We start from the raw sequence: 25,983 nt of genomic DNA on the forward strand, positions 1-25,983 counted from the left end.
CCTTCATCAGGGCTTTTGCCCAAAACGTCGATTTTGCCTGTCCTCGGATGCTGCCTGAATTGCTGTGCTCTTCCAGCACCACTGATCCAGAATCTGGTTTCCAGCATCTGCAGTCATTGTTTTTACCTCTACATTACTAGATTACCTACCGTATGGAAACAGGCCCTTCGGCCCAACAAGCCCAAACCAACCCATTTCCCCCTAATTCACCTAACACTATGAGCAATTTAGCATGGCCAATTCATCTATGGACTGTGGGAGGAAACCCACGCAGACATGGGGAGAATATGCAAACGCCACACAGACAGTCGCCCAAGACTTGAATCGAACCTGAGTCATTGGCTGCGAGGAAGCAGTGTTAACCACTGATCCACCGTGCCTGTCACACCTCAGGTCTATCGCCCCATTCTATCGCCCAGGTACCGCCTCTTTCTACCCATCTCCCAGACTCCGCCCCATTATGTCACCCAAGCCTCGCCCCATGCGATCGTCCAGACCCCGCCCCATGCGGTCGTCCAGACCCCGCCCCATCCCATCACCCATGCCCCTTTGCACCTCCCATACCCCACTCCATCGTCCAGACCCCGCCCCTTTTCTTCACCCAGACTCCGCCCCTTTTCTCCACCCAGACCCCGCCCCCTTCCATCACCCACAACTCCGTCCAATTCAATTTCCTGCACCCAAGCTCCACCCCATTCCATTCCCCAGGCTCGGTTCTCTGTCCCTTTCCATGTCCCATGGTCGACACCCAGGCTCCGCCTCCGACTCTGCGCTTTGTCGGGCTTTCTACCGACTATTGAGCCCAATTAAGTGCCCGAAGAAAGTTTCGATTTTATTTAGTTTTTAATCAAATTATTCAACGAGTTATATTTAATAGAAACAAAAAAAATAAGTAGAGGCGCATAGTGTTTGGTTGTCTAAAAGTACAATCGGGCAATCTGGAAAGGCGGGTTGCAAAGCGGATGATGTCAGTGGATGACGTGCTGGTTTCGGGGTCTTGGGAACTGTCGGTTGGAGAGTGAGCGTGATGCCGCTGTTTGAAGGATTGGGCACTGGTGGCGAGAAGACGGCGGTTGTCATTGATCTGGGAGCTGCGTACACCAAGTGAGTTCGAGAAAGCAACGGGAGGTCGTAATGGTGGAATTAGATGGGTTGGGGTGGAAGGAGTTTCGTGCGGAACGTAAATAGCCAGGCAACACTTGGGCCCTGGACCTGTATCTGTAACAAAAACAGAAATTGCTGGAAAATCTCAGTAGATCTGGCAGCATCTGAGCAGAGAAATCAGAGTTAGCTAGTTTCATCCCGAAGAACGGTCACTTGACTCGAAATGCTAACTCTGTTTTCCCTCCACAGATACTGAGCTTCTTCAGCAATTTCTGTTCTTGTTTCTGATTTACAACATCCACAGTTCTTTCGGTTAGACCTGTTTCTCTGTTGGGAAAACAGAAGTCTGTTTAATTACAATTAAAAGGCGCCTGCAAGTTCGGTGGTACACAAAACATTTGCTAAATCCGATGTGAATCTGCCTTTACCAAGGAAGTAGATATTGCTTCGGTCATAGTGTAAATAGGAGTTAGTCCAAATTGTTGAAGGGTTGATGGGGAGCTATTAAATAGGTTGCGCTTAAATTTGATGAGCTACCAGGAGTATTTGAGATATAGTATACCCAAAGATAATTAAGGAAATTAAAGTGGCAATTAAAGAGACATTGGTTGTAAGCAGATGTTCTGCAGGGTCAATGCACCTGAAATGTTAACGCTGCTTTCTCTCAACAGATGCTGCTCGACCCACTGAGTTTCTCTAGTAATTTTGCTTTTGTTTCATATTTCCAGCATCTGCAGTTCTTTGGGGCTTTTCTTGATCATAACCTTCATTAGACTTGCTAATGCCAGAAGATGGTAGAATTGCAAATCTTGTACACTTGTTGAAAGATTGTATAAAGACAACTACAGCCAAGTCCGTTCCACTGTGGGAACGTTTCCAGAACTAATAATTCAAGATAAAATTAATAGTCTTTTGGACAAATATATGCTAATTAAATAAGGCCAGTGCAAACTTGTTAAGGACACATAGTGGTTAGTTAATTTTCTTAAGTTTTTCTTTGGTGGCTGATGCTGCTATTATGTATGTTGTTATGGACTAACGGTCTTAAGCAGGCAGTCCAGACAATAACTTTGCATTTGTAAGTATACAGTGAAAATTACCTGGAGTAAGTTAGCTAGGTTGACTACCAGGTTTTAAAACAGACAAAAAATTTACTCACAAAACCACACAATAAAACACAAAGAACAGAATAAAGAACCCTGACAGAAGTCAGTCGATCCAAACTAGATTTAATTATGCTGTTATGAATATACACAACAGTCCCAAATAAGCAAACTGCTTAAAAAGACAGTAAAAGGGAACAAATGCTTACAGGTTGAAGTTAGAAGGGCAGCAGGAGAGAGAGAGTTCTTGCAGCCTGTTCACACACAGCTGAACTTCTAACTAGTTCTGGACTGAACTGCTCAGCTAGAGAGCTGACCGCTCCCCTTTCATTATATAGGTCACTTCTAAAACATGACCACTTTGGCATGAGGTCTCATCTGTTTACATATAAACAAAAGGCCTCTCAAAATCCTTTTTTCATCTCTGCACCAAACTAGCCCCCTCAGAGCCAGGAGAGTTTTATGACCCCTCCGAAAAAAATCAAGGACACAATATCCTTGAGAAAATGTACAGCTTTTAGGAAAAAGGGACCAGCTTTGTGACAATATGGACATGTATGCTACTCAACACTCATGTTTTATGTCTGGATGATCAACAATTTTATATGCTCGATTGATCACCTAGACATACTTGTATAATGACAAAGTTTACCTACACTGATGCAGAGAAGTGTTGATTTTGCTCAGTTTGTGCCATTACAATTTATTTAGTTTCTGTGATCTCTTGTAGTCTCAATTTGGACAGAGTTACAAAGTGTCAAGTGATTAAAGCTTCTTATATTCATGCTTTAATTGTTTGACACTTTTGGGTTTTAGGAATGTTTGTTTAAAATGTTTTTTTTCCCCAAAGTGGTTTTGCGCATGCTATTGTTATAATAAGGTTAATTGGTTCTGTATCATAGTGTGTACTGGATGAATGAACATAGAGGTTATCAGGACCATTGGTGATTGGAGCTAAAGGGGCCATTGGAATGGGTGGAGGTTGTGAAGAGTGAAATGGGATGACACAAATGGGCATGGGTACAACTCTTTGAAGTTATCTCTCAAAAGGTTCCTTCATCAGATTATGATTCATCTCTTCTGACGGGCTGTTATCCATGTATCTTGGAGAAGCTCACCATTCCACAAAAGTTGCAGAGTACTGGGCGATGTTCACATCTGCAATTAAACCAACCAGGTCAGGAGTGCAGGATGTAGGTTCCCATCCCTAACCACTAACCTGAGTCAGTCAGAATTAGGGATTATTGGGAATGTGGGCTTGAATCCAAAAATATTATCATTATAAATTTGGTCCAATAACTTGGCTTGCTGGGCACAAGCAGTATTTTCTGTTTTCATCTATCTGTCACTTGTCTGTCCATCCTACTAATCTACATTGATTTGCATTTGATTTGTATCCTCACTAATTACCACTCCCAAGTTAGCTTTCATTGGCAAGTTTTGAAATTGTTCTCCATGATCTTTTACGAACATAGGAGACATAGTAGGTTTGCAGTTGACATCAAGATTGAAGGTGTAATGGACAGTGAAGAAGGTTATCTCAGCACAATGGGATCTTGATCAGATGGGCCAATGGGCCGAGGAGTGGCAGATGCATTTTAATATAGATATGTGTGAGTTGTTGAATTTTGGAAAGGCAAATCAGGGCAGGACTTATACATTTAATGGTAAGGTCCTGGGGAGTGATGCTGAACAAAGAGACCTTGGAGTGTAGGTTCTTAGTTTCTTGAAAGTGGAGTTGCAGGTAGATAGGATAGTGAAGAAGGCTTTTGTTATGCTTTTCTTTATTGGTCAGAACATCAAGTATAGGAGTTGGGAGCTCATGTTGCAGCTGTACAGGACATTGGTTAGTCCAGTTTTGGAATATGATGTGTAATTCTGGTCTCCCTCTAGGAAGGATGTTGTGAAACCTGAAAGGGTTCAGAAAAAATCTACAAGGCTGTTGCCAGAGTTGGAGGGTTTGAATTATAAGGAGAGGTTGAATAGGCTGGGGCTGTATTCCCTGGAGCGTCAGAGGCTGAGAGGTGACCTTTTATAGAGGTTTATAAAATCATGAGGGGCATGGTAGGGTAAATAAACAAGGTCTTTTCCCTGGCGGTGGGGGTGGGGGTGGGGGGGGGGGGGGGGGGATTTAAAAGGGACCTAAGGGGAACATTTTTCACACAAAGGGTGCTGCGTGTCTGGAATGAGCTGCCAAAGGATCAGGTATGACAGAGACACTCAGCTTTCCTGATGCTCATAGTCAAATTCTGAGCTTGAGCCAAAGCAGCTGGAGACATTTTCTACAGACATGATCCCGAAGACACATGAAGCATCCTGAAGTTCCCACAAGGTGTACGAATTGCAATTTTCAGCTAGGTCTGTATTCATTCTAAGGATGACTACTGCAATAAGCCTATGAATGATGTATTGTATCATTTTCCAGAATTTACAAAAACATGTTACCTTCCTAATGTTTCAGATCATGGAAGTTCAGGTAGAGACAGTGTAACAAAAGCTAAAATATACATTAGATCTTAAAAAAATCAAAACAGAATATTTTAAATATTATTTAATTCTCAAACCTATTATGAAACAAATAATATTAAACGAGTAGTTTTTCTGACTGATCCATCTGTGAATCACTTTGGGTTATGGATACAACATAAATGTACATTATAGTGTATTTCCACTCTAGCCAATTAATTTTCTGGCATGGAGAATAGCTACTGTAGAATAGTGTAGATCAGTGTCAAAGATATTACATACCTCTTTGAAGTTCAAATTAAAGCAGATATTTTTCACTACTCAAATTTTGTAGTCAGCTACCTGACAAATAATATTGATACATCACCTGCTTGGCTTTCTCTTACATTTCCTCTTGAAAATTAAGATCGTTGGATGAGAAAATAACTTTATAGTTGTTCTAACATACTCCAATTTTAGATAGTTGGAATTCTGCCTCTGTTTTGGTCTTGTGCATGTGTACCTGGAATGGGAGCAAACGTCTTGTGCTATAAATGGGGCCCTAAAATAACTGGAATCTTTATCAATAAATCAAAATTCTGTTCTGATTAGTGTTAAGTTTTCTTTCAAATTTTGTTTTAATTAGTTAGTGATGTTACCTGAATAGGATAGTACCTCTTACCTCTTAATTGATCAAATTCTTGCATGTAAAGAGAGATAAATTGTTAGAAAAATCTAACTATCTAAACATATTTCAGCAGTATGAAAAGATAGTAATTGCCAACATTTCTTTGATTTCGTGAAATCTTTAAAATGTGAAGCATGATAAATCTTTTTTATTGCATTGTTTAAAATTGCCACTAGACATGTATTTCACCACCTCAGCTAAGTGCTTTATATTGCAACATGAGTGATGTGAATTAATTACCAACATGAGACACAGTTTGAATTTAGTTAAAATCTGGCCTAACCTGTAACAGTGTAATATCCTGTACAAAATAGTGACTCAGTATTTCAGTGAGACACTATATTTAGTATGTGTGTGGCAAGATTGGAGCATTTCTGGTGAAACTGTCTCTTCTAGCTCAAACGTCTAGCTTTCTAAAAATATGTTTTAATTTGGCACAGGGGCTGGGTCTATGGCTTGTCAATAATCTGTTCCATTCAATGCCGTTAATGATTAATGACTTTACTCAATTCACAACCTGATGTGCGCGGTTACTCAACTTATTCCATTTAGACCTGACTATTTCTTCTTTTTTGTGTGGTGTTTTACAAAGTATTTGATACATAATAAAGTTGTGAACTATTCAAATAATCTTTTATAAGTTTTATTTAAATGATGTGTTGGAACCAATTTACTACTGGACTGTCATGACTTCATACAAACCTTTACAGTAGCCTGTTGTTAGGCTTGAGTTAGAGAAAGCAATGGATATAAAATATATTGAGTAAAAATAAATTAATAAATAATTTAAGCAGTAGCTGCTACAATGATAGGAGTGAGATGAGAAATGTGTTTACTGGAAAGTTGTTAGGATTTGGAATACCCTGCTTGGGATTATGGTAAGGGCAAATTCCTTCTGAAGTTTCAAAGAGTTTTGGATATATATTTGAAAGAGATAAATTTAGAGGGCTATGGAAATAGGACTGGAGAATGGGACTAGCTGGGTAGCTCTTTTGGGAGCCGGTATAGACATGCTGCATCGACTGGCCTCCTTTTTAATGTAAAAATTCTATAATTCTATTTAAGGAACATGTTTTTACTGCTCCAATTGCTGAGTAGTTTCATTCAATGAGTAGCTGTCTATACAGACCAAAAAGATCCCTAATTCATTCCTTGGTTTGTGCTGATTGATGGAGCAAGCAAAGAAATAAACGTAAAATTTGCTACAACAGATGTTCTGCTGAACTGAAAAAAGGACAGGAAACCAAATTACAGATTCATTTTCTATATTCATTGAACTCAAGGTTGAATCTGGAAGCCTGTAAAATTCCGAATCACAAGATGAGATACTGTGCCTCTGGCTTATGGTGAGTCTCACTAGAGCAGTGCAGGAGGTGGAGTACAAAAATGTCAGCATGAACACAAGGTAGAGAATCAAAATGACGGGCTATTGGATGCATAGGGGTTATGCTTGCAGACTGAATAGAAGTGTTCTGCAAAGTTGCCACACCGTCTATATTTGGAAGATAATCTGTTGAATATGTACCTGATGGGGTAAATGTAGCTAAGGGCCTCTCTTTCATGCTTCTGAGGGAGAGGTCGTAAGAGCAGAAGAGTAAGAAACTGGGTGTGAATGGTCAAGGGCTCTGTTGACCACAATGAGGGGGTATCCTCTGTTGAGGGAGAAAAAGCATCTACCAGTATAGTTGTGGAAGGTAGAATCATAATTATTGAAACAACTATACTAGGAGAATAGAATCTGTATTTATGCTTCTTACATTAAGATTTCTGTTATCTTCTAGGTGTGGTTTTGCTGGAGAAACTGGACCAAGATGTATAATTCCTAGTGAAATTAAGAAGGCAGGTCTAGCACAGGTAAGCTTTGTTAATCTACGCTGTAAAACGTGGTTGAGGGAACTATAGAATGATGATAACACACTTGAAGGCCACTCAGCCTGTTGTCTGTGGCTTTCTGAAGGAATAATTCACTGACAGCTATTCCCAACTTCTCAGTGTAGCCCTGCACAGTCTTCCATTTCAGATAATCCAATTCCCTCTGAATGTCAAGATCAAAATAGTCTCCACCAGACTGAAGCATTCCTGAACAATTTTTTCCTTGGGCATACTCTGGTTTTCGATCCTTCTCTCTGGAACAGTTTTCCCCATCTACTTGTCCAGGCCCCTCATTTTGAAGCATTTTGTGTACAGTGCTCCAAGATGAACTTTGAAATGCAACATGGTGTTATTTTAATACAATACTTATGTCTTAAGCCCAATGCAGAAAAGCAGTTATTTATAATGGAATTCTGACATAATTGCAAAGCTGTTTTCAATTCAAAGTGTAATCCGACTTTTCTTGGGACCACGACTGGAATTTTTCCAGAATGTTGTCTGGTCTCATTTCATGCTTGATGCTGTAAAAACACTCTGGTATGTAGTGGCTGCGATTAAAAATGTTCGAGTGGTTTGTCAAGACTATTGGATATTTTATGAAATTTAAACAATTACTACTTTTGAGAAGCAGATTGTCCTGCTTGTGATCTTTTAAACATAAAAATGTTTTCTGCTTGGTAATCCAGTTTTCCCATTATGTTGCAATGCAGTTAGTAAGATGCCCTAAAACTTAGTATAGCTGTGACACTCTCATATGACTAATCTTAAGATTCCCAAAACTGCACAAATCTTTCACCACTTTTTAAATCTTACATAAATATTATGTTGCTCTTTGATATTTTTAATGTACTTTTTAATGTGATGAAGTTTGTTCTCAGAATGGCAGTATTATTGGAAAGGCCACAAGGCAGCAAAAGCACTTTACGCTAATTTATTTACAAGTCAGTTACATAATCCAAACTGACATTACTTGCCTGGGAACCAGGACAGGTCAGCAGCACATGGCTGATAGATAAACAGGACTTGGTGCTAGATAAGATATGGGCAGCAGAAGTTTGGATTATCTGAGTTTACTTAGCGTCGAATGTGGGCAATCAAGCAGGATTGCAATGAAATAACAAAGTCGATAGTTGATGAAAGCATGAATACAAATTGTAATAGTAGACGAGTGGAAATGGGGTGAAGTCTGGTAAAATTATGGAGTGGAAATAGATGGTCTACTGGTGGCCTGAATATGAAGTTGAAGTTCATCTCTGGGTCAAATGCAACATCTTTGGTTGAAATTAGGCTGGTTTAATTTCAGTTGATTGCCTGGGTGAGGGATTGGTTCAGTGGCTTGGGAATAGAGTTTAGTGTTTCCGTTCAGCAGAATTGCTCAGGTTGCGAAAGTTACATTCTGTGCCCACCAAAATGTCTGAAAATTATGTAGGGTCTTTAAAACACTTAGGAAGGAACAAACAATAGTCTTCTGCAGCACATGAGTATTTGAGGACTTTCCAATCAAGTATGACAAGGGAGTAGGGCTTAAAGAACTGATCTCAGGAGAGGATGAGCAGAGGTGAGGAAATGATGAATGAAATAAGTGACTTTTTTTGGGAAATTCATTGGACTTGAACTTCAGGGGAGGAGTTACTATACAATAGAAAAATTAATTGGAATTGTAGAGGATCTATAACTATTTGATGGGAAAAATTGGCAACCAATGGATAGGTTGGAATGGAAATACAAGTGGCTTTTGTGAAGTGATGATGGAGTGGTTTGTACGATGGGGAGATAGGAGAGAAGGGTTCAATTTGCATATTGGAAAGCAGGAATATAGGAACTTCAACCTCCCTCTTTTTGGGGAATGCAAGAGGATTTTGAGGGATAAATCCTCCTGCTAGAAGGTTGTGGACTGGTAAATTTGTTTATTGTAGGGAAGGGAGATTGAATAATGTTTTCCAGATTTTTTGACATTGACTAGATGTATATTGTGATGCTACTTATCTTTAGTTGTGCTGTAGCCATGGATTTTTCTGCTTTCTTGCCAGCTTTGATTAAAGTTTGATCTTTCAACTTTGTCAGAATTATTTGAATACTTGCGATATGGAAGCCATATTGCTTAATATGGATAACAATGTGCTGATAGTGCCTAGGGTTCGATGCAACCTTAAACTGTTTTTCATAAATTCTAGCTAAATTACAATTGTTGTAGTTTTTACTCATGACTAACAGTGAGTCAAATAGGAATGCTTTTCAGCTATAAAAGTAACAATAATATACAAGAATTGTTTGGGAAATTGCTTCTGCATAGTTATACTAATTCTATCAGTGTCCATCGCTGTAGATATTCAGGGAGCGATTTGTAAATTGTAAACTTCCAAATTCACATTTTTAAAGGTTGGTAATGTTTTTGCTTGTTTTTCAGGCTTCCAAAGTAGTTCAGTTTAACATCAATACTGAAGAGCTTTATGGTTATTTGAAGGAGTTCATTCACATGCTTTATTTCCGGTATTGTAAATTTAAAGATTAATTTACAAATACTGTAATTTGATATTTTAATAATACAGCAAACGTTTTATTTACTGGCACCTAAGGGACCAGGAGTGTGCTGGCTGATCAAATATTCCAGTTGGTCAAGAGGTCCACTTAATCAATGTAAAAATACACACTAAGTAATAGAAACATAATGCAGCAAGTACACACATCACTGTTGTACTTACAGCATAAATCACTTAGCAATGCAACTTTGCCTTGAATAAAACTTACTGGCAGAGAAGCTTCTCACTCGCACCCTCAATTGACTACTCAGACATCACGGAGATCGTGATAATACAGTAAACCTGTGGTATTTCAGTTGTATTATTTTTGCCAGTTTATCGACAGTGCCTGTTCATAAAGTACTGATTTAAAATAAAGTTTGTTGTGTTTTACATGCAAAACAAGTTGAGATTTAGAACGTAGAATTTCCATTTATATTTTTCAGTTGCTTTGTTTCTTCTAAAAAAATTTATTCATGCAGCAAGGAGAGCAGACCTTTTCCAAATCATTACACAATTCTACTCATTATATAGCTGCTGGAACATCTGCAAGAATATATTTGATCTTTCTTTGAAACATTACCAGGATAAAATTTCCAAGGTGAAAGGCAGAAATTGAATATCTCATGCTATCACATCATTGAAGATTGGCAAAATCCTCAGAGAAACAGTACAAAAAAGCTATTTCTTCTGATTTTGTTTTTAGCTTGTATGTTGAAGTTACAGGAAAATTCAGGTACAAAAAATCTCCCTCATTCTTTAGAATGAGTTATCACACTTCCTGTGTGAGAAACAGTGGGTTTAATTCACCATAACTTTACTGACATCAGTCAACTATTTCATCTTCTCTGGAGGGGGAAAAAGTAGGAGATTTTTAAAAAATGCAATTTTCATTTACTTCTAAGCAGAATATGATTGACCTTAACTATGAATTACATGCATATTGCTCCTTTTTCTAATACCAGAGTGAGCTCTAGTTGGCTAATTTATTTGTTTTAGTTTCTCTGTCTGAACTGCAACTAGTTTTATTTGTCTTTAATGCAGTCTACATTTTCCCCCTTCCTCAACAGACACTTATTAGTAAACCCAAGGGATCGTCGAGTTGTCATTATTGAATCTATTCTATGCCCATCGCACTTCAGAGAAACACTCACCAGAGTCTTCTTTAAGCACTTTGAGGTATGGAATGATTTAGCTGGAGGAGAATAAATAAGTTGGATGAGCCTGAGTGCATTCTAATTGGAAATGAGTTTATATGCTATTGGCTGCCTGTATAAATCCATTACCGGACTTTTGTGATTTCTGAAGAAGTTCAAAAAAATTGGATTTTGTAACTTGCCAGAACAGATATGTAACTAAAAAGTTACCCATTTTCACTATACGGACCCAGAGAGCTCTAGTGCACTTTTTAGCAGTAAGAGTTTAGCAGTATTTGAGAAATGACCAATAACAGAACATTTACCTTCTCAATGGGTGATACAGGAGTAAAGTTAATATATTACAATGGTGTCTATAATACTTACTATTGATATAGTGAAAATAATGAGAAATATTAATATTACATTATCTTATTATTGCATTTTTAATAGCAGAAATGACTGGGTTTGTTAGGTATTTGTTATACCACTAGGTGGAGTACCACACTGATAGAATGGGAAGCAGAGGAAAGACTATTGTCTGTAGAATGGGGAAATTGATACTTTAATGTATTACATTTGGGTTTTCCATAGAAATTGAATATGGGAGATGATCTAAAATCAGAAAAATGTGATCTTCTACTTGTTTTTGTAGGTTCCTTCAGTGCTCTTTGCTCCAAGCCATCTCATGTCTCTCCTGACTCTTGGTATTAATTCTGCTGTGGTATTAGATTGTGGATATACAGAAGCTCTAGCACTGCCTGTATCCTTTTGAAAATGTGTTTGGATAACAGATGAAATGGTAGCTGATTATTAAAACTTACTTAATTTTAATCATCAACAGTGTAGTGTTTGGGGATTGATATTGCAAATAAATAGAAACATGGTTGTATTGGAAATCAAAAGTATTGACAACTTAATGGCATTGTGATGACGTTTCACAAAGGAAGATCCTCCTCTAATGATTTCTAATTTCCTTCTTCCTGGACTTAATGAATCCATTTGCACAAATTGGATTTGTACATTTCCCCTCATACAGATGTGTTTATTTATGGACTGTGTTTCTAGCCTCTGTTGACCATGGCTAAAATTGCTCATTCATTGGCTGCCTTTTCTGTTGTAATGAGTTTTATATGTCTGGACTGCATCTGTAGTATAATCTTTGCCCTTCAGCTTTTGATAATGAACACAATTGTGCTTGTCATTTGTTTAGTGGAATGTTTTTAAGAACAATATTCTAGTAGGAAAGTAAATAGATTTAGGTAAAATTATGTCAAAATAAAAGAAAATTCAATACAAATGAGAAATAATGGGTCAGTGGATGATGGTTATTAGAAGTGAACCACTTATGCATTTGTGATTTATGATGTAAATAGTTTGTTCTGTAATGTTTGCTTCAACACTATGGTGAAAAAAATCTCCTTAATCTTATTCGGGAGGCCAGAATTACCTTAGAAATGTGGCCTTATGCATTAATTTTGAGAACTAAAATTCATTTTTAAAGTCTCCTTTTCTCCCAAAATGTATTGGCTCAATCATCATAACCATAATTGGCAGTTAAAAGGGGCAAGCATGTCTTTACACAACCTTGTCAAAGGTGTGGGTGAAATAGGCTGCTGTTGGGAATTTTATCTGTTAATATTCTCATAGTATTCAAAAATATCCTCCCTGTATTTTCTGTTTGAAGAATTATGCTGAACTTGAATTTTGGGTTGTCATTTGGGCTTGTAGTTTGTTCTGGAAGCTACACAGATTAATATATAGGGCCCTGTTCTTTGTAGACAGAACATGTGCAAGCATGGCATCTATTTCATCTTGACAAAATAGGTGATGGCCATTCGCAGGTCTGTATATGTGATATTGCTTTTTGCTTTGACCTTAGCTTAACTTTAACAGATATATGAAGGAATTCCTATTTTGAATGCCTGGCAAGCACTTCCTTTGGGAGGAAAATCAATCCATTTGTAAGGATTTAAAATATGTAATATCTGCATGTAAAAATATCAATACATATTCAACACATTTAAAGATTGAAGTTGGAAAAAATACAAAATGTTATTTTATTACTGAAGGGAGTTGCAATCACGGTTATTAGAAGAATGCACTGTGGACACTGGGACCAAAACTGGAGAAAGCTTAGCATCTGTGATGAGTAAGGATTGAAATACCAATTTTTTTAAAAAAATAAAAATATATTGCATATTTACAATTATTCTGAGGCACTTTAGCAATGATTTATCTATTTTAAAAAAAGAAATCCTATGTAACAGTCTGGTTTCAAAATGCTTTGCATCCTCAGATTTCTTTGTACTGCACCCTGTGATGTATGCAAATTAGTTGAGCACAAATAGCAACAAGTTTGGTTTACGTAGATTTTTAAATGTATTCATTTAATAAAGTTATTTAGTATAACTTAACTGACATCCAGTATTTACATTTTAAATATAATGCTGTGGAACTTTAGACTTAATGTTGTTTCCCAATCCATTTAAATAGGTTTAATTCCAGAAGAAACTCTTGAGGATATTAAAGGTAAGAGCTATCCTAGATGGTTCTGTAATTGCTAGTTGGAAGACTTATATAGTAAATATAATTGTCTATCAAATAAAAACTACAAACGTTCTAAATCTAAAATAAGAACAAAGATGTCATAATGTGCAAAAATTCATGATCTGAAATGGCAAAGTAGATTAATGTTTCTGATGTAACTTTTTATGGGTTAATCTGTTCATTTTTGAGAGGATGTAAAGTTGCATGTGAAGCTTATATCTGTTCATAATCTCATCACTAGGATTAATATGCTTTTTATTTATTTTTAAAGTCTAAAATAACTTGGCACTACTTTGATATAAAACTTGATTTAAGAAAAGGATGTGCACAAGGTATATGAAAGTGAGATGCTCAGTGAAAATTAGGATGAAGCAGGAGAAACGTGCTCAATATTAAACTGGTCTAAATAAGCATACAATTGATTTGAAATCTGTGTATTCATATTTTTAGAAGGATTGAATTTCTTAAAAACATTTGTGTTTTTCAGTTCGTACTTGCTTTGTGAGTGATCTGCAAAGGGGACTGAAAATTCAAGCTGCCAAGTTTAACATTGATGGAAAAGCTGAGGTCAGCTGGCAAATATGATTGACTAATTGAACTTAAAAATCAATGCATGGCAGTAATTGGTATTCTATATTTACTTGTAGCAGCCTCAACAACCCCCAGATGTGGCATATCCTCTGGATGGAGAGAGAATTTTACATGTCAGCGGATCAATCAGGTTGGATTACTGGTACAAATAATATAAAGTAAACTGTATAATACCTGGGTTGTGATGAAAGGGATGGGCTACAATGATGAAGGGGTAGAGTCAAAAGGTGTGGTGCTGGAAAAGCACAGCAGGTCAGGCAGCATCCGAGGAGCAGGAGAGTCAACATTTCGTGCATGAGCTCTTCATTAGGAATGAGTGGGTGGCCAAAAGGGCTGAGAGATAAAATGGGATGGGGGCGGGGTTAGCGGGAATGCAATAGGTAGACGAAGGTGGGGGGTGATAGTGATAGGTCAAAGAGGAGGGTGGAGTGGATTCGTGGGAAGGAAAATGGACAAGTAAGACAGTTCAAGAAAGCAGTGCCAAGTTGGAAGGTTGGATCTGGGATAGGGTGGGGGGAGGGGAGATGATGAAACTGGTGAAATCGACATTGACCCCGTTGTTCTCTGAAATGTTCCACAAGTTGGCATCCTGTTCCCCAATGTAGAGGAGACCACATTGGAGCAACAGACACAGTAGGTGACGTGTGGAAGTACAGATAAATCTCTGTCAGATGTGGAAGAATCCTTTGGGGCCTTAGATGTAAGTGAAGGGGAGATGTGGGCACAGATTTGCACTTCTTGCCGGAGGAGGGGAAGGTGCTGGGAGTGGTTGGTGGGAGTGTGGACCTAACCAGGGAGTCACTGAGGGAATGGTCTCTGCAGAACATAGGGTGGGGAGGGAAATATACCCCTGGTGGTGGGGTCTGCTTGTAGGTGGTAGAAATGGCAGAGGATGATGCTTTGTATCCGGAGGTGAAGACCTTGGGGGGGGAATCTATCCTTGTTGCGATTGGAGGTGGAGGTGTGGGAAGTGGAGGAGATGCGCTAGAAAAAACGTTGACCATGTGGGAGGCAACATTGTGATCCTTGAAGAAGGAGGCCATCTGAGATGTTCTATGGCGGAATTGGTCCTCCTAGGAACAGATGCAGCACAGAATTGGGAGTAAGGGATAGTGTTTCTACAGGAGGCATGGTAGGAGGAGGTGTAGTCCAGCTAGCTGTGGGTTTGAAGTCGATGTCCCTGTTGAGTTGGTAGATGGAAATGGATTTGGAGAGGTCTAGGAAGGGGAGGGAGGTGTCTGAGATGGTCCAGTTGAACTTGAGGTCAGGGTGGAAGGTGTTCGTGAAGTTGATGAATTGTTCAACATCCTTCTGGGAGCACAAGGTGGTGCTGATACAGTCATTGATGTAGTGGAGGAAACGGTAGGGAATAATGCCAGTGCAACTGCGGAAGATGGAGTGTTCCACGTATCCGACAAAGAGGCAGGCATTGCTGGGGCCCATGAGTGCCCATGGCTGCTCCTTTTATCTGGACGTCACCCCTCCAATCGCAACCAGGAGATAACTCCCCTGGTCCTTGCCTTTCATCCCATCAACCTCTGGATACAACACATCATCGTCTGCCATATCCACCACCTACAATCAAACCCCACCACCAAGGATATATTTCCCTCCCTACCCCTATCTGCGTTGGAGAGACCATTCCCTCCACGACTTTCTTATTAGGTCCACAGCCCCCACCAACCCGCTCTTCATACCCGGCATCTTCCCCTGCCCCGGCAAGAAGTGCAAAACCTTTCCTGTCATCTCTGTCCAAGGCCCCAAAGAGTTCTTCCACATCTGACCGAAATTGACCTGTACTTCCACACATCATCTACTGTGTCCATTGCTCCCGATGTGGTCCCCTCTACATTGGGGAACAGGGTGCCAACTTGCAGAACGTTTCAGAGAACATCTCTGGGACATGCACTAAACAATCCCAAACACTTTTAACTCCGCCTCCCAGACTGCCAAGGACATGCAAGTACTGGGCCACCTCCACTGCCAAACTCTAGCGATGCAATATCTGCAAGAACACCTCATCTTCTGCCCTGAGACCCTCTAACCACACAGGACCAATGACAATTTCACCAGTTTCGTCATCTCCCCTCTCTCCACCCTATACCAGATCCAACCTTCCAACTCAGCACCGGCCTCTTGAACTATCCTACCTGTCCATCTTCCTTCCCATCTATCAGCTCCACCCTCCTCTCCGACCTATCACCGTCACTCTTCCACTTTCATCTACCTATCATATTCCCAGCTACCCCATCCCCAGCTCCATTTACCTGCCAACCCTCTCGAGCCACCCCCTCATTCCTGATGAAGACCTTATGCTGGAAACATCAACTCTCCTACTCCTTGGATGCTGCCTGACCAGTTGTGCTTTTCCAGCATCACACTTTTCAACTCTGATCTCCAGCATCTGCAGCCCTCACTTTCTCCTCCCTGATGAAGCGGTAAGTGGAGTTTGTACCTTTAACGCCCCTGTTTAGTGTAGTCTTCATTTCAATCAGTTTGTTATTGGGGAAACAATTAGGCAAATATTCATTTGTTAGGAAGCTCTTCAACCATGTCCTGAAACAAACTCGCTATCACAGCCACATTTGCTTCCTCAGTGCCTGTCTCCGTAACCAACTCATCCCGCACGGACTCCGGACCACCTTTAAACCAGCAGAGTTCGGACCCGAACAGGACAAACAGTACAGCTTTTATTCCTGATGAAGGGCTTTTGCCCGAAACGTCGATTTTGCCTGTCCTCGGATGCTGCCTGAATTGCTGTGCTCTTCCAGCACCACTGATCCAGAAATATTCATTTGTTACCTGGTGACACCATAAGTGATACCCTTCAATTGACATTTTGAGCTTTTCAATTGAGAAGTTATTAGTGTATGCTTGTAAAGAATATACAGAATAACCTTGATTATCCAAACAAGACAGACGGGGAGAACTTTGGTCGGATAATTGATTGTTCAGATAACTGATCTGATCATAAATGAAGGAAGTATTTATGGGGCCTTGAGATTTTGTTCAGATAATCTGAAATTCAAATGACTGATGTTCGGATAACCGAGGTTGTTCTGTAGTTAGAGAGCAAATTTAGAAGGAAATGGACCTCAGTGATAAGTCAGTTGGCTACTATGATGAAATTTTTAAAAAGTGAGCAAATCTGGCTTCTTCAATGACTTTGTTAATAAAGAACTTGTCCAATATAAAACTGAACCATAAAGGGTAGAGAAATCTTGGGTTAAGTTCATGGTTTGAGCTCAGTTGCTGAACTTAGGTTCCATATGCGAGACTAACAGAGAAAGGTTGCACACATTAGTGAACCATGGGAGGAAATTAGCAGTCTTACCTGCTGTGGCCTACATATGATCCAGATCCACAATAATATAGTTGACTGTAGATAAGATATAAGCGGGTAGATTGTTTCCACTGGTGAGTGAAACTAGAACTAGGTGATATAGTCTTAAAACCTGCTCCCCCCTTATTTTGAATCTGAGTTGAGGAGGAACTTCTTCACCCAGAGGATTGTGAATATGTAGAATTCCCTGCCTAATGAAGCAGCTGAGGCAACCCCCGTTGAATGTTTTTAAGGCGAAGATAGATTTTTGAACAGTAAAAGAATTAAGGGTTATGGTGAGGATGCTGGTAAATGGAGCTGAGTACATGGTTGGAAAAAATGGTGGAACAGACTTGATGGGCCAGGTGGCCTACTCCAGCTCCTATTTTTTATGATTGTTTGTTTCTTTCTGAAATGGCCAAGCTAGCCACCAAATTATATCAAGCCACTACAGAAAGAAAGGATTATGGTGCACAGTAGTTTAAGAAAGTGACTCACCACTATATTCTTGAATCTGCAGTCATTGTTTTTACCTCGTTACTATATTCTTGAGGGCAATTTGGCATGGACAACAAATGTCGATGTTGGTAGATTAGATTAGATTCCCTACAGTGTGAAAACAGGCCCTTCGGCCCAGCAAGTCCACACCAACCCTCTGAAGAGCAACCCACCCAGACCCATTCCTCTACATTTACCCCGACTAATGCACCTAACACTATGGGCAATTTGGCATGGTCAATTCACCTAACCTGCACATCTTTGGTATTGACAATGTTGCTCTTGGCCCATATGCATTTTTTTTAAATCACATTGCAAAAGTTAGTAAGCAAGTCAATATAGAAACAAGATTTCTCTGTCTCTCAATGTACCACACTTTTTCTTTCCGGGCAGAAAATATACAATTGACGAGAATCCATTATTAGGACTCAAGATAGAACACTGGAGCTTAGTCTTTTTATGCATGAGCATTTCTTTATAGAGATACGCAGTACATATTCTGCACCAATAACCATGCTTCCAACCAACTCAAATGTGTGAACACATGGTGACTTGACAATCCTAACCACCTGAATGCAGTTAATCCCAAAATGATGTGTAATTAACATCAGTTGTCAAGTATTTGGTATTTTAACATATTAAATATAGATCTAAAGCAAACTAGAAAAAATTGAGTTTGCAAACTGCATTTTGAAAAAAAATTAAAAGAAGTTTTAACATATCAACAGCAACGATTCATTTTAAATTACAGCAAGTGACCTTGTCTGCAAAATAATATCCACAGAAAAAAACTTTTATCAACCAAATATAACAGCTGTGATAAAACAAGCTGCTCTATCTATGGAATCAGTTAACGTAAAGTCAATCTAAGAATATTGACCACACCCCTTTAATTGTCAAGTTTTCACATTTAAATTAAGTTGTAATACTATTTTACTTTCTTACCATTGACTCAAATTAAATTAGTTGTCTCTTATGTCATTATAAGCCAAGCATTCGGTTATATTTTTAATTCAAGGATTTTTTTTTTGTTTGCAGAGATTCTGTAATTGAAATTCTCTTTGAACAAGATAATGAAGAGAAGTCTATCGCCACTTTAATCCTTGACTCACTTTTACAGGTAAGAAATTGCTGTGAGACAAAGTTACTGGGTTTAGTTTAGAAAACTGCGTCTACTTTGATACAGCATCGTAATTTGCCATTAAATGTGCTAAAGTGACCCAGAATTAAAATGCTACTATTATCATGGAAGTATAATTTCAGTGACAGTGTAGCTCAGTGGTAGCACTACTCTCTGATTGCAATAATTCCAGGGCTGTATTTGTAGAGGAGAAAAGAGTTGTCCCAGTGTTCTGCCCGATATGACTCTCCAAACTAAAAGCATAATCCTCTCTTCCTTTGTCCCAAAAGCAATTCATTGTTTATTTTTCTTGTTTACTGTTGTTGGACGAGCTGCTCAAAACCTTCTACAAAGTAAGTGATTGTACTTTAGAAATAATTTGATGGGAAGTGTTTTGGGATTTCCTGAGGGCATGGAAAATATTGTATAAAGTAAGTTATTCTGATGTAAAGTTGAAATTGAAAATGTTGTAGAACACTGTGGCAAACCAGCAAGTAGAGGTTTGATACTTTTCCTTCTTTTCCTGAAGTGGCAATGTTGGCTTCACGGAGGAGAAACAAGGTATTTCCTTGATGAGCAACAGGGAGGAATGGGGGGAGAAAAAGCTTTTGAAGGCAAAGCTTTCTTAATTCAAGGTCCACTACTTCCTGACCTATCGCTGGTTATTTGAGTAGTGCTGGCAGGTTTGAAGTAGATAAATCACTTGTCTTATTGGATAGAATAATGATACTTCTGTTTTACTAAAATATTTCTTCTAAATTGTTGCTAGTGCCCTATTGACACAAGAAAACAGCTGGCAGAAAACCTTGTAATCATTGGTGGAACTGCTATGCTACCTGGCTTTCTACATCGAATTATGGCTGAAATTCGTTACCTGGTGGAGAAACCAAAATATAAACAAGTGTTGGCAGCCAAGACATTCAAAGTTCATACTCCACCTGCAAAACCAAATACAGTAGCTTGGTTAGGAGGTGAGACTATCTTCAGTAACATTTCTGGGCTAATTAAGCCATGTATATTTATGAATAATTTTATTGTATCAAGAGATAATTATTGAGGACTAATAATCTTGTGCCCAGGGTGAAAATGGTGTGCAGTGGAGCATCTATCTGATTTCTTGTATCAATGCCTAGTGTGGTTTGACTTCATATTGGTTTGTGGGGCAAAGTCTCTGTTATGGAAATGGCTTATATACATGTGGGTGTGACTTACTTGTGCAGAGTTTTGTTTTACCCTATGCTATATTCCGAAATTGTTTAGATAGACTATTCTAATTTTACATTGACATTCAGTTGTACAAATAGACGTCACTATTATTATGATGCAAAGGAGGCCATTTGACTCGTCATTTACATAACTGACTCTCAGAATATTTTGGCTTAATGCCAATCTCCTGCCTTTTCCTCGTACATTGTTTCTGTTTCTATTCAGAGGCTGAGGGGCATGGATAGGGTAAATAGACATTGTCTTTTCCCTGGAGTTGAGTCCAAAACAGAGGGCATAGGTTTAGGGTGAGAGGGGAAAATTTTAAAAGAGACCTAAGGGGCAACTTTTGCACATAAGGTTGTGCGTGTATGGAATGAGCTGCCAGAGGAAGTGGTGAAGGCTGGTACAATTACAACATTTAAAAGGCATCCATATGAATAGGAAGGGTTTAGAGGGATATGGGCCAAGTGATGACAAAGGGTTAGGTTAGGATATCTGGTCGGCGTGGATGAGTTGGACTGAAGGGTCTGTTTCCGTGACGTACATCTCTATCATTCTATATAAATAATTATCTAAGGTCCCTCCTGAGTGCCTCAATTGAGCCTGCCGCAATGAGGCAATGCACACCACAGCCTAACTACTCACTGTGTGAAAATATTTTTTTCACATCTACATTGGCTCTTTTGAAATCTATGGTGGTTCTTCTTTGTATAAGTGGGAAATTTCTGTCTGTTCTGTGTCCAGACACTTCATGATTTTAAAAACTTCCATTGAAAATTTTATAAGTTTGTAAACCTGAGAGTTACCAAAAGAGTGGAAAAAATGCAAGGATTACAAATTTAATAAACTAAAGTGTATAATATGTTTAACAATATAGCATAATATATCTTTGGATTCTTTTAAATCATGCGAAAGCATGATGGGCATCAAAGAGATGTCCAACCTTATCCCACACCATTTTATTTTTAATTTTGCAAATTCTTTTCAAATATCAATTGCCTTTTCAAAGTTCTGATGGAATATTCCACTATTAGGAAGAATATTCCAGATTATCCTAATCCTCTGTGCAATATAACTACATTTTCTTTTCAGCTCTATTTTGCTAATTATGTTAAATCTATGAGCTTTGGTTTGCTGCCTATTTGTTAAATAAGCTGACCTATTCCTGCTTGTTCTACCAAAGGATTTTTTCATAAATTTGAATCTTTGTTTGGTCTCTCCTAAAGAGAACAAATTACCATCTCTCTACTCTTCACATAAATGTTTCTTTACTTCCTAGGGCCAAGGAAAGTTGGTGGCATGTTGATAAGGCTGAAGGCCATGTGTAGTGGTGTTATTATTAGACTAGTAATCAAAGACCCAAGACAATACTCTTGAGGAATGTTTTTCATTCCCATAGTGGAATTTGAATTCAGTTAATAAATCTGGAATTGAAAGCTAATCTCAGCTTCTTGGCCTATGTCACTGTTATAGAGTATTTCAGTCTGGTCAGGAATATCCAAACTGGCCTAGTAAAATATGACTAACTTTAAAATTAAAAGAATGAACCTGAACAGACTGCCTGACACTGACCAAGATACTGCAAACAACAATGGTACGCATAGCCCTGATGACTGTAAAAAGTCTTTATGACTAACCTCTGGGGATTATGCTGAAATCTCATTGACTAGTTAACCAACAATCTAACACTCGATATCTGACTCCGTGAGAATGACCCTGTCTCTAGCATCATCACTAGAAGTGATGGCACTATTGTGTGCAATGGGGAGGGATTTGCCTTGAGAATGGACCCCATGGCATCAAGTCAAACATTAGCAAGGAAGCCTTATGCTGATCACCAGCTACGTTTCTCTTCCCCTATTAAGTAATTAATTCTCTTCCATAATTGAGCACCACTAGGAGGAAGCACTGAGCACAAAATGTATTCTGGGTGGGGGTTTTAATGTCCAGTATCAGGAGTGGCTCAGTAATACCACTACTGACCAAGATCCCTATGTCCCAGAGGTCATAGCTACTAGACTGGGAATGCAGCTGACAGTAAGTAAAATGTCTGCGCGACTTTGTTCTCATAAGTCTACCTATAGTAGGTGCATTTGTCCATGATTGTATTGGTAGCAGTGACCATTGAGATGGAGTCCCACCTCAGTTTGAGGCTAGCCTACATTGTGTCATTTGACATGACAACCATGCCAAATGAGAGTTTTGAACAGATGTTTTGAACAGTAGGCACTGTGATCCTTTAGCAACAGCATCAGAATTGTATTCGATTAGAATCTGTAACTTCATGGTCTGACTTATTCCCCACTCTGCCATTATCATCACACCAGGAGATCAACCCTGGTTTAATGGAGTGCAGGAGAGTAGAACCAGGCATACCTAAAAATGAACTGTCAACCATGGCTGCAACACAGGGCTACTTGCATGTCAAACAACCTCAGCAGCATGTGTTAGATAACCACAAGTGATCCCACAAACAATAGAGCAGATTTAAGATCTGCAATCCTGCCACATCCAGTTGCAAACGGTAGTGGATAAGTAAAACAACTCAGTGTTGAAGAGTCTCCAGAAATACCTCTACCCTCAATAATAGGAAGTTCAGCATATTAGTGAAAAAGGCAATGTTGAAGATTTACAAGTCAAAAGTGTGGTAAATCTCAAACTCCACCTGAGGACCCAGCATTACGATGCCAGGTTTCAGCCAATGGATCTTACTCCACACGATATCAAGAAATGGCTGCAGACCCTGGATACTGCAAAGACTATGGCCCCTAACAACATTTTGTCCATAATCCTGAAGATTGGTGTTCATGAATAAGCCATGTCCCTAGCCAAGTTGTTCTAGTACAGTTATGTATGACATCTACCTGACAATATGGAAAATTGGCAGATTACCACTGTTGATAATACATACCATCATTTTGCTGATGACTGACAGGATACTGAATGGCAGTAATCACTTAGGTTGGATATGTCCTGACTTGATTTGTACCATGACCTGCTCTCCCCCACCCTTGAAGTCTAGTTAAGTTTCAAGTTTTAAATGAAAATCTTATCCTTATTTTCACATTCTTCCATGGCCTTGCCATTCCCTATCCTTAATATTCTCCAGCCCTCTGATTATTTGAAGCAGTTACACTCCTCTAACTCTGGCCTTTTAAGCAGCAATACTTTGATCAGTCTACCAATATTGTTTGTGCTGTCAAAGGTTAGGACCTAGGCGGTTGTGATTTGCAACTGAAACCTTTCTGCACCTCTACCTTACTTGTCCTTAAGCCTCTCATTAAAGCATAGCCAAAAGCTTGGTCAAGAGAAAAATGTCCAACTTGCATTTATATAATATTCAATAAAACATTCCAGGGCGCAAAACAGTGTGACTCAGCCACGTGTGATATTAGGCAAATAATCTCTTTTTGTTAAAGTATCAAACTGCTTTATTATATTCATTTAAGCTATACTTAGTTAAGAGTGCTTTATAAATAGTTATTATATATAACTGCCATAGACTTCCTTCTATATTGTGAAATTCAGTGGTATAATTTGTTATTTATTATTCAATACTCAATTTTTTAATGCATAAATCATTCATAACCTTCTACATCTTTGAATATTGTATTGACTGATACTGTAGGTAAGTATATTGGCAGTCAGCATGAAAAATTGTGAACTATTCATAGTTTTCAAATTGTTTTCTTCTGCTCTGTTCAGTAGCATCAAACATATTTATTACATATAACATGGAATAATATTTGCTACACGTTGGATAGTTTATTTTAATCTAAATGGTACTTTTACTTATTTTTAGGGGCCATTTTTGGTGCTCTGCAGGACATTTTGGGTAGTCGTTCAGTCTCCAAAGAATATTACAACCAGACAGGTCGCATTCCTGATTGGTGCTGCCTGAGTAACCCACCCTTAGAAATGATGTATGAAACGAGTAAAGCACCACCTCCATTGATGAAGAGAGCATATTCCACAGAGAAGTAGAGATAACATTGATGTACTGAGACAAGTGACTCTAAAAGTAACAATTATTTATCTAGCAAGTATGTTTTTCACTCCTTTCCAAAATTATGTTGCTTAAACTTTCTGTATGTTCTTGTTCTTGTTGTTAAATCTACTTGAACACTAGTTAGAGAAAGAATGATAGGTGTTCTAAAAGCTTTCAACTTCAACATTGCATGTTTTCCATAAAGCATTGTACAGTCTGAACTCTGAAGTAAAGATATAGCATTAAATTCTTAACATACCTATTGCTGATGATGGATTTTCCCAACAACTAACAGTCGGTTCTGAAGGTTTATTATTGCAAGTGTTTGGAAAGAAATGTATCCTAAGTACATGAGTGTATATTTTAGTCCAAAGTTTACAGTAATAAAAGTTATTGAAGTCCCATTATGTTTTACAATAAAGCATAATTATGCTATATTGTAGTTAAGTTTTCTGCATTTTCTTTTGCCAGAATATGTTTATTGTATGTAGTACCAATGCTATTTTGGATAAACCACATTTTGAATTGATTCATCCAATAAAACATGCAATTACAAGTCCTTTCAGAACATATTTTGTACTTACAATACAGCTCTGCACTCCTTTGTACAGGAAACAAAATCAGAGGAGTGCTGACTGGGTGGAGACTCACTGGACTAAAATGATGTTAGTTAACACAATTAAGAGGCCAGCTTTCATGAATCACCAGCAAACAAAACCAACATGTTCTTCAAAAGCTACCAGGAACACGTCTTGGCAGATTGCTCAGCACAGCACCAATGAATACTTGTTTAAATTCTGCAACAGCATTCTGCAAGATTACAAAATCCAAGGAGCCTGAAAGGATATATGAAAGAATTAAGAAAGCGATAGGCCTAGGAACAACCAAATCAGCTGCTCTGAAGACAAAGGACAAGAATGATTAAGATTGAAACTAGCAGTCAGTTGAAAAGTAGGTGCTCAAACTGCATTAAGCTGTATGCAATGGAGAAGATTACTGAGGAAGCCATCAATGCCATTACAGACTTGCCTGTCATGGAGGAGCTGGATAATGAATCCACCATAATATGACTGAACAAGGCTAGTGAACATCTCATGGATGATAAAGCCCCAGGAGGTGATGCATTCCACTTCTAATTAGCAAAAGTGGAAAATGGCACTCCTGCAACGTGTTCATAAACTACTGAGTGCCAGGAAAGGACAAGAAGTTCCTCAAGATGTGTAATGGAAACAGTCACCATGTACAAAAAAATGGGGAACCAGAGACTGACTCTAGCAATTACTGAGACAGTTGCTTACTCAGTGGGAAAGGTCTGATTTGTATTGCTGTAACCAGCTTGCAAACATTTTGAGTCTGTGTGGCTCAATGCCCCCACAGTATTTCTGCAACTGAAGTGAGAAAACTATGAAAATCGCAATGCCTTTATATATTTCACTAAGTTTTTAATCTCTAAAGAAATGGACTTTTCAAACCGCTGTGGAAAATTGCCCTCCTGGACTTATGGGGATTATTTTCTTTCTGTAAGAACATGCATGGTTCTATCCGTGCAATTGAGCAATATTACATGCTATCCAGATCAGAATTGCCAGTCCATCCTGGCATCAACTTTCCTGGAAGATTATTCTCTCCTGCTATTGTGCATTACTGTTGACAAATGACGGTGTCCACTTGCTTGCCAGGACTTACAGCAGGTTGTTCAATTGGCAAGATTGTACACCACAACTAAAGTATGTATTGACTTTAACAAAGCAAAGTAATGAATACAGGAAATCTGAAATATGAAAGTCATATTTGACGCAAAACATTAACTCATGTTTTTGTCTCCATTGAAGCTGTCAGAC

The 25,983-nt window shown here is 38.7% G+C and overlaps 1 protein-coding gene across 2 annotated transcripts; it reads left to right on the plus strand.

Annotated features, from left to right (window-relative positions):
- The first annotated feature begins 722 nt into the window (after positions 1-722).
- Positions 723-24,698, plus strand: actr10 (actin related protein 10). 2 transcript variants are annotated; one of them, XM_043697750.1, is made up of 13 exons: positions 723-1,104; positions 7,122-7,194; positions 9,620-9,702; positions 10,802-10,910; positions 11,523-11,630; positions 12,764-12,831; positions 12,940-13,019; positions 13,364-13,399; positions 13,905-13,984; positions 14,068-14,138; positions 18,867-18,948; positions 19,718-19,919; positions 23,957-24,698. In XM_043697750.1, exons 1-13 carry the CDS (start codon positions 1,028-1,030, stop codon positions 24,136-24,138), a joined length of 1,251 nt encoding a protein of 416 aa, XP_043553685.1. In that variant the 5' UTR covers positions 723-1,027; the 3' UTR covers positions 24,139-24,698. The 2 variants fall into 2 exon arrangements, with proteins under 2 accessions (XP_043553685.1, XP_043553684.1); XM_043697749.1 differs by having other exon boundaries at positions 727-1,104; positions 14,065-14,138.
- The last annotated feature ends 1,285 nt before the right edge of the window (positions 24,699-25,983 follow it).

This window comes from Chiloscyllium plagiosum, chromosome 10, assembly GCF_004010195.1.
Source record: "Chiloscyllium plagiosum isolate BGI_BamShark_2017 chromosome 10, ASM401019v2, whole genome shotgun sequence".
In the NCBI taxonomy this organism is placed as follows: domain Eukaryota; kingdom Metazoa; phylum Chordata; class Chondrichthyes; order Orectolobiformes; family Hemiscylliidae; genus Chiloscyllium; species Chiloscyllium plagiosum.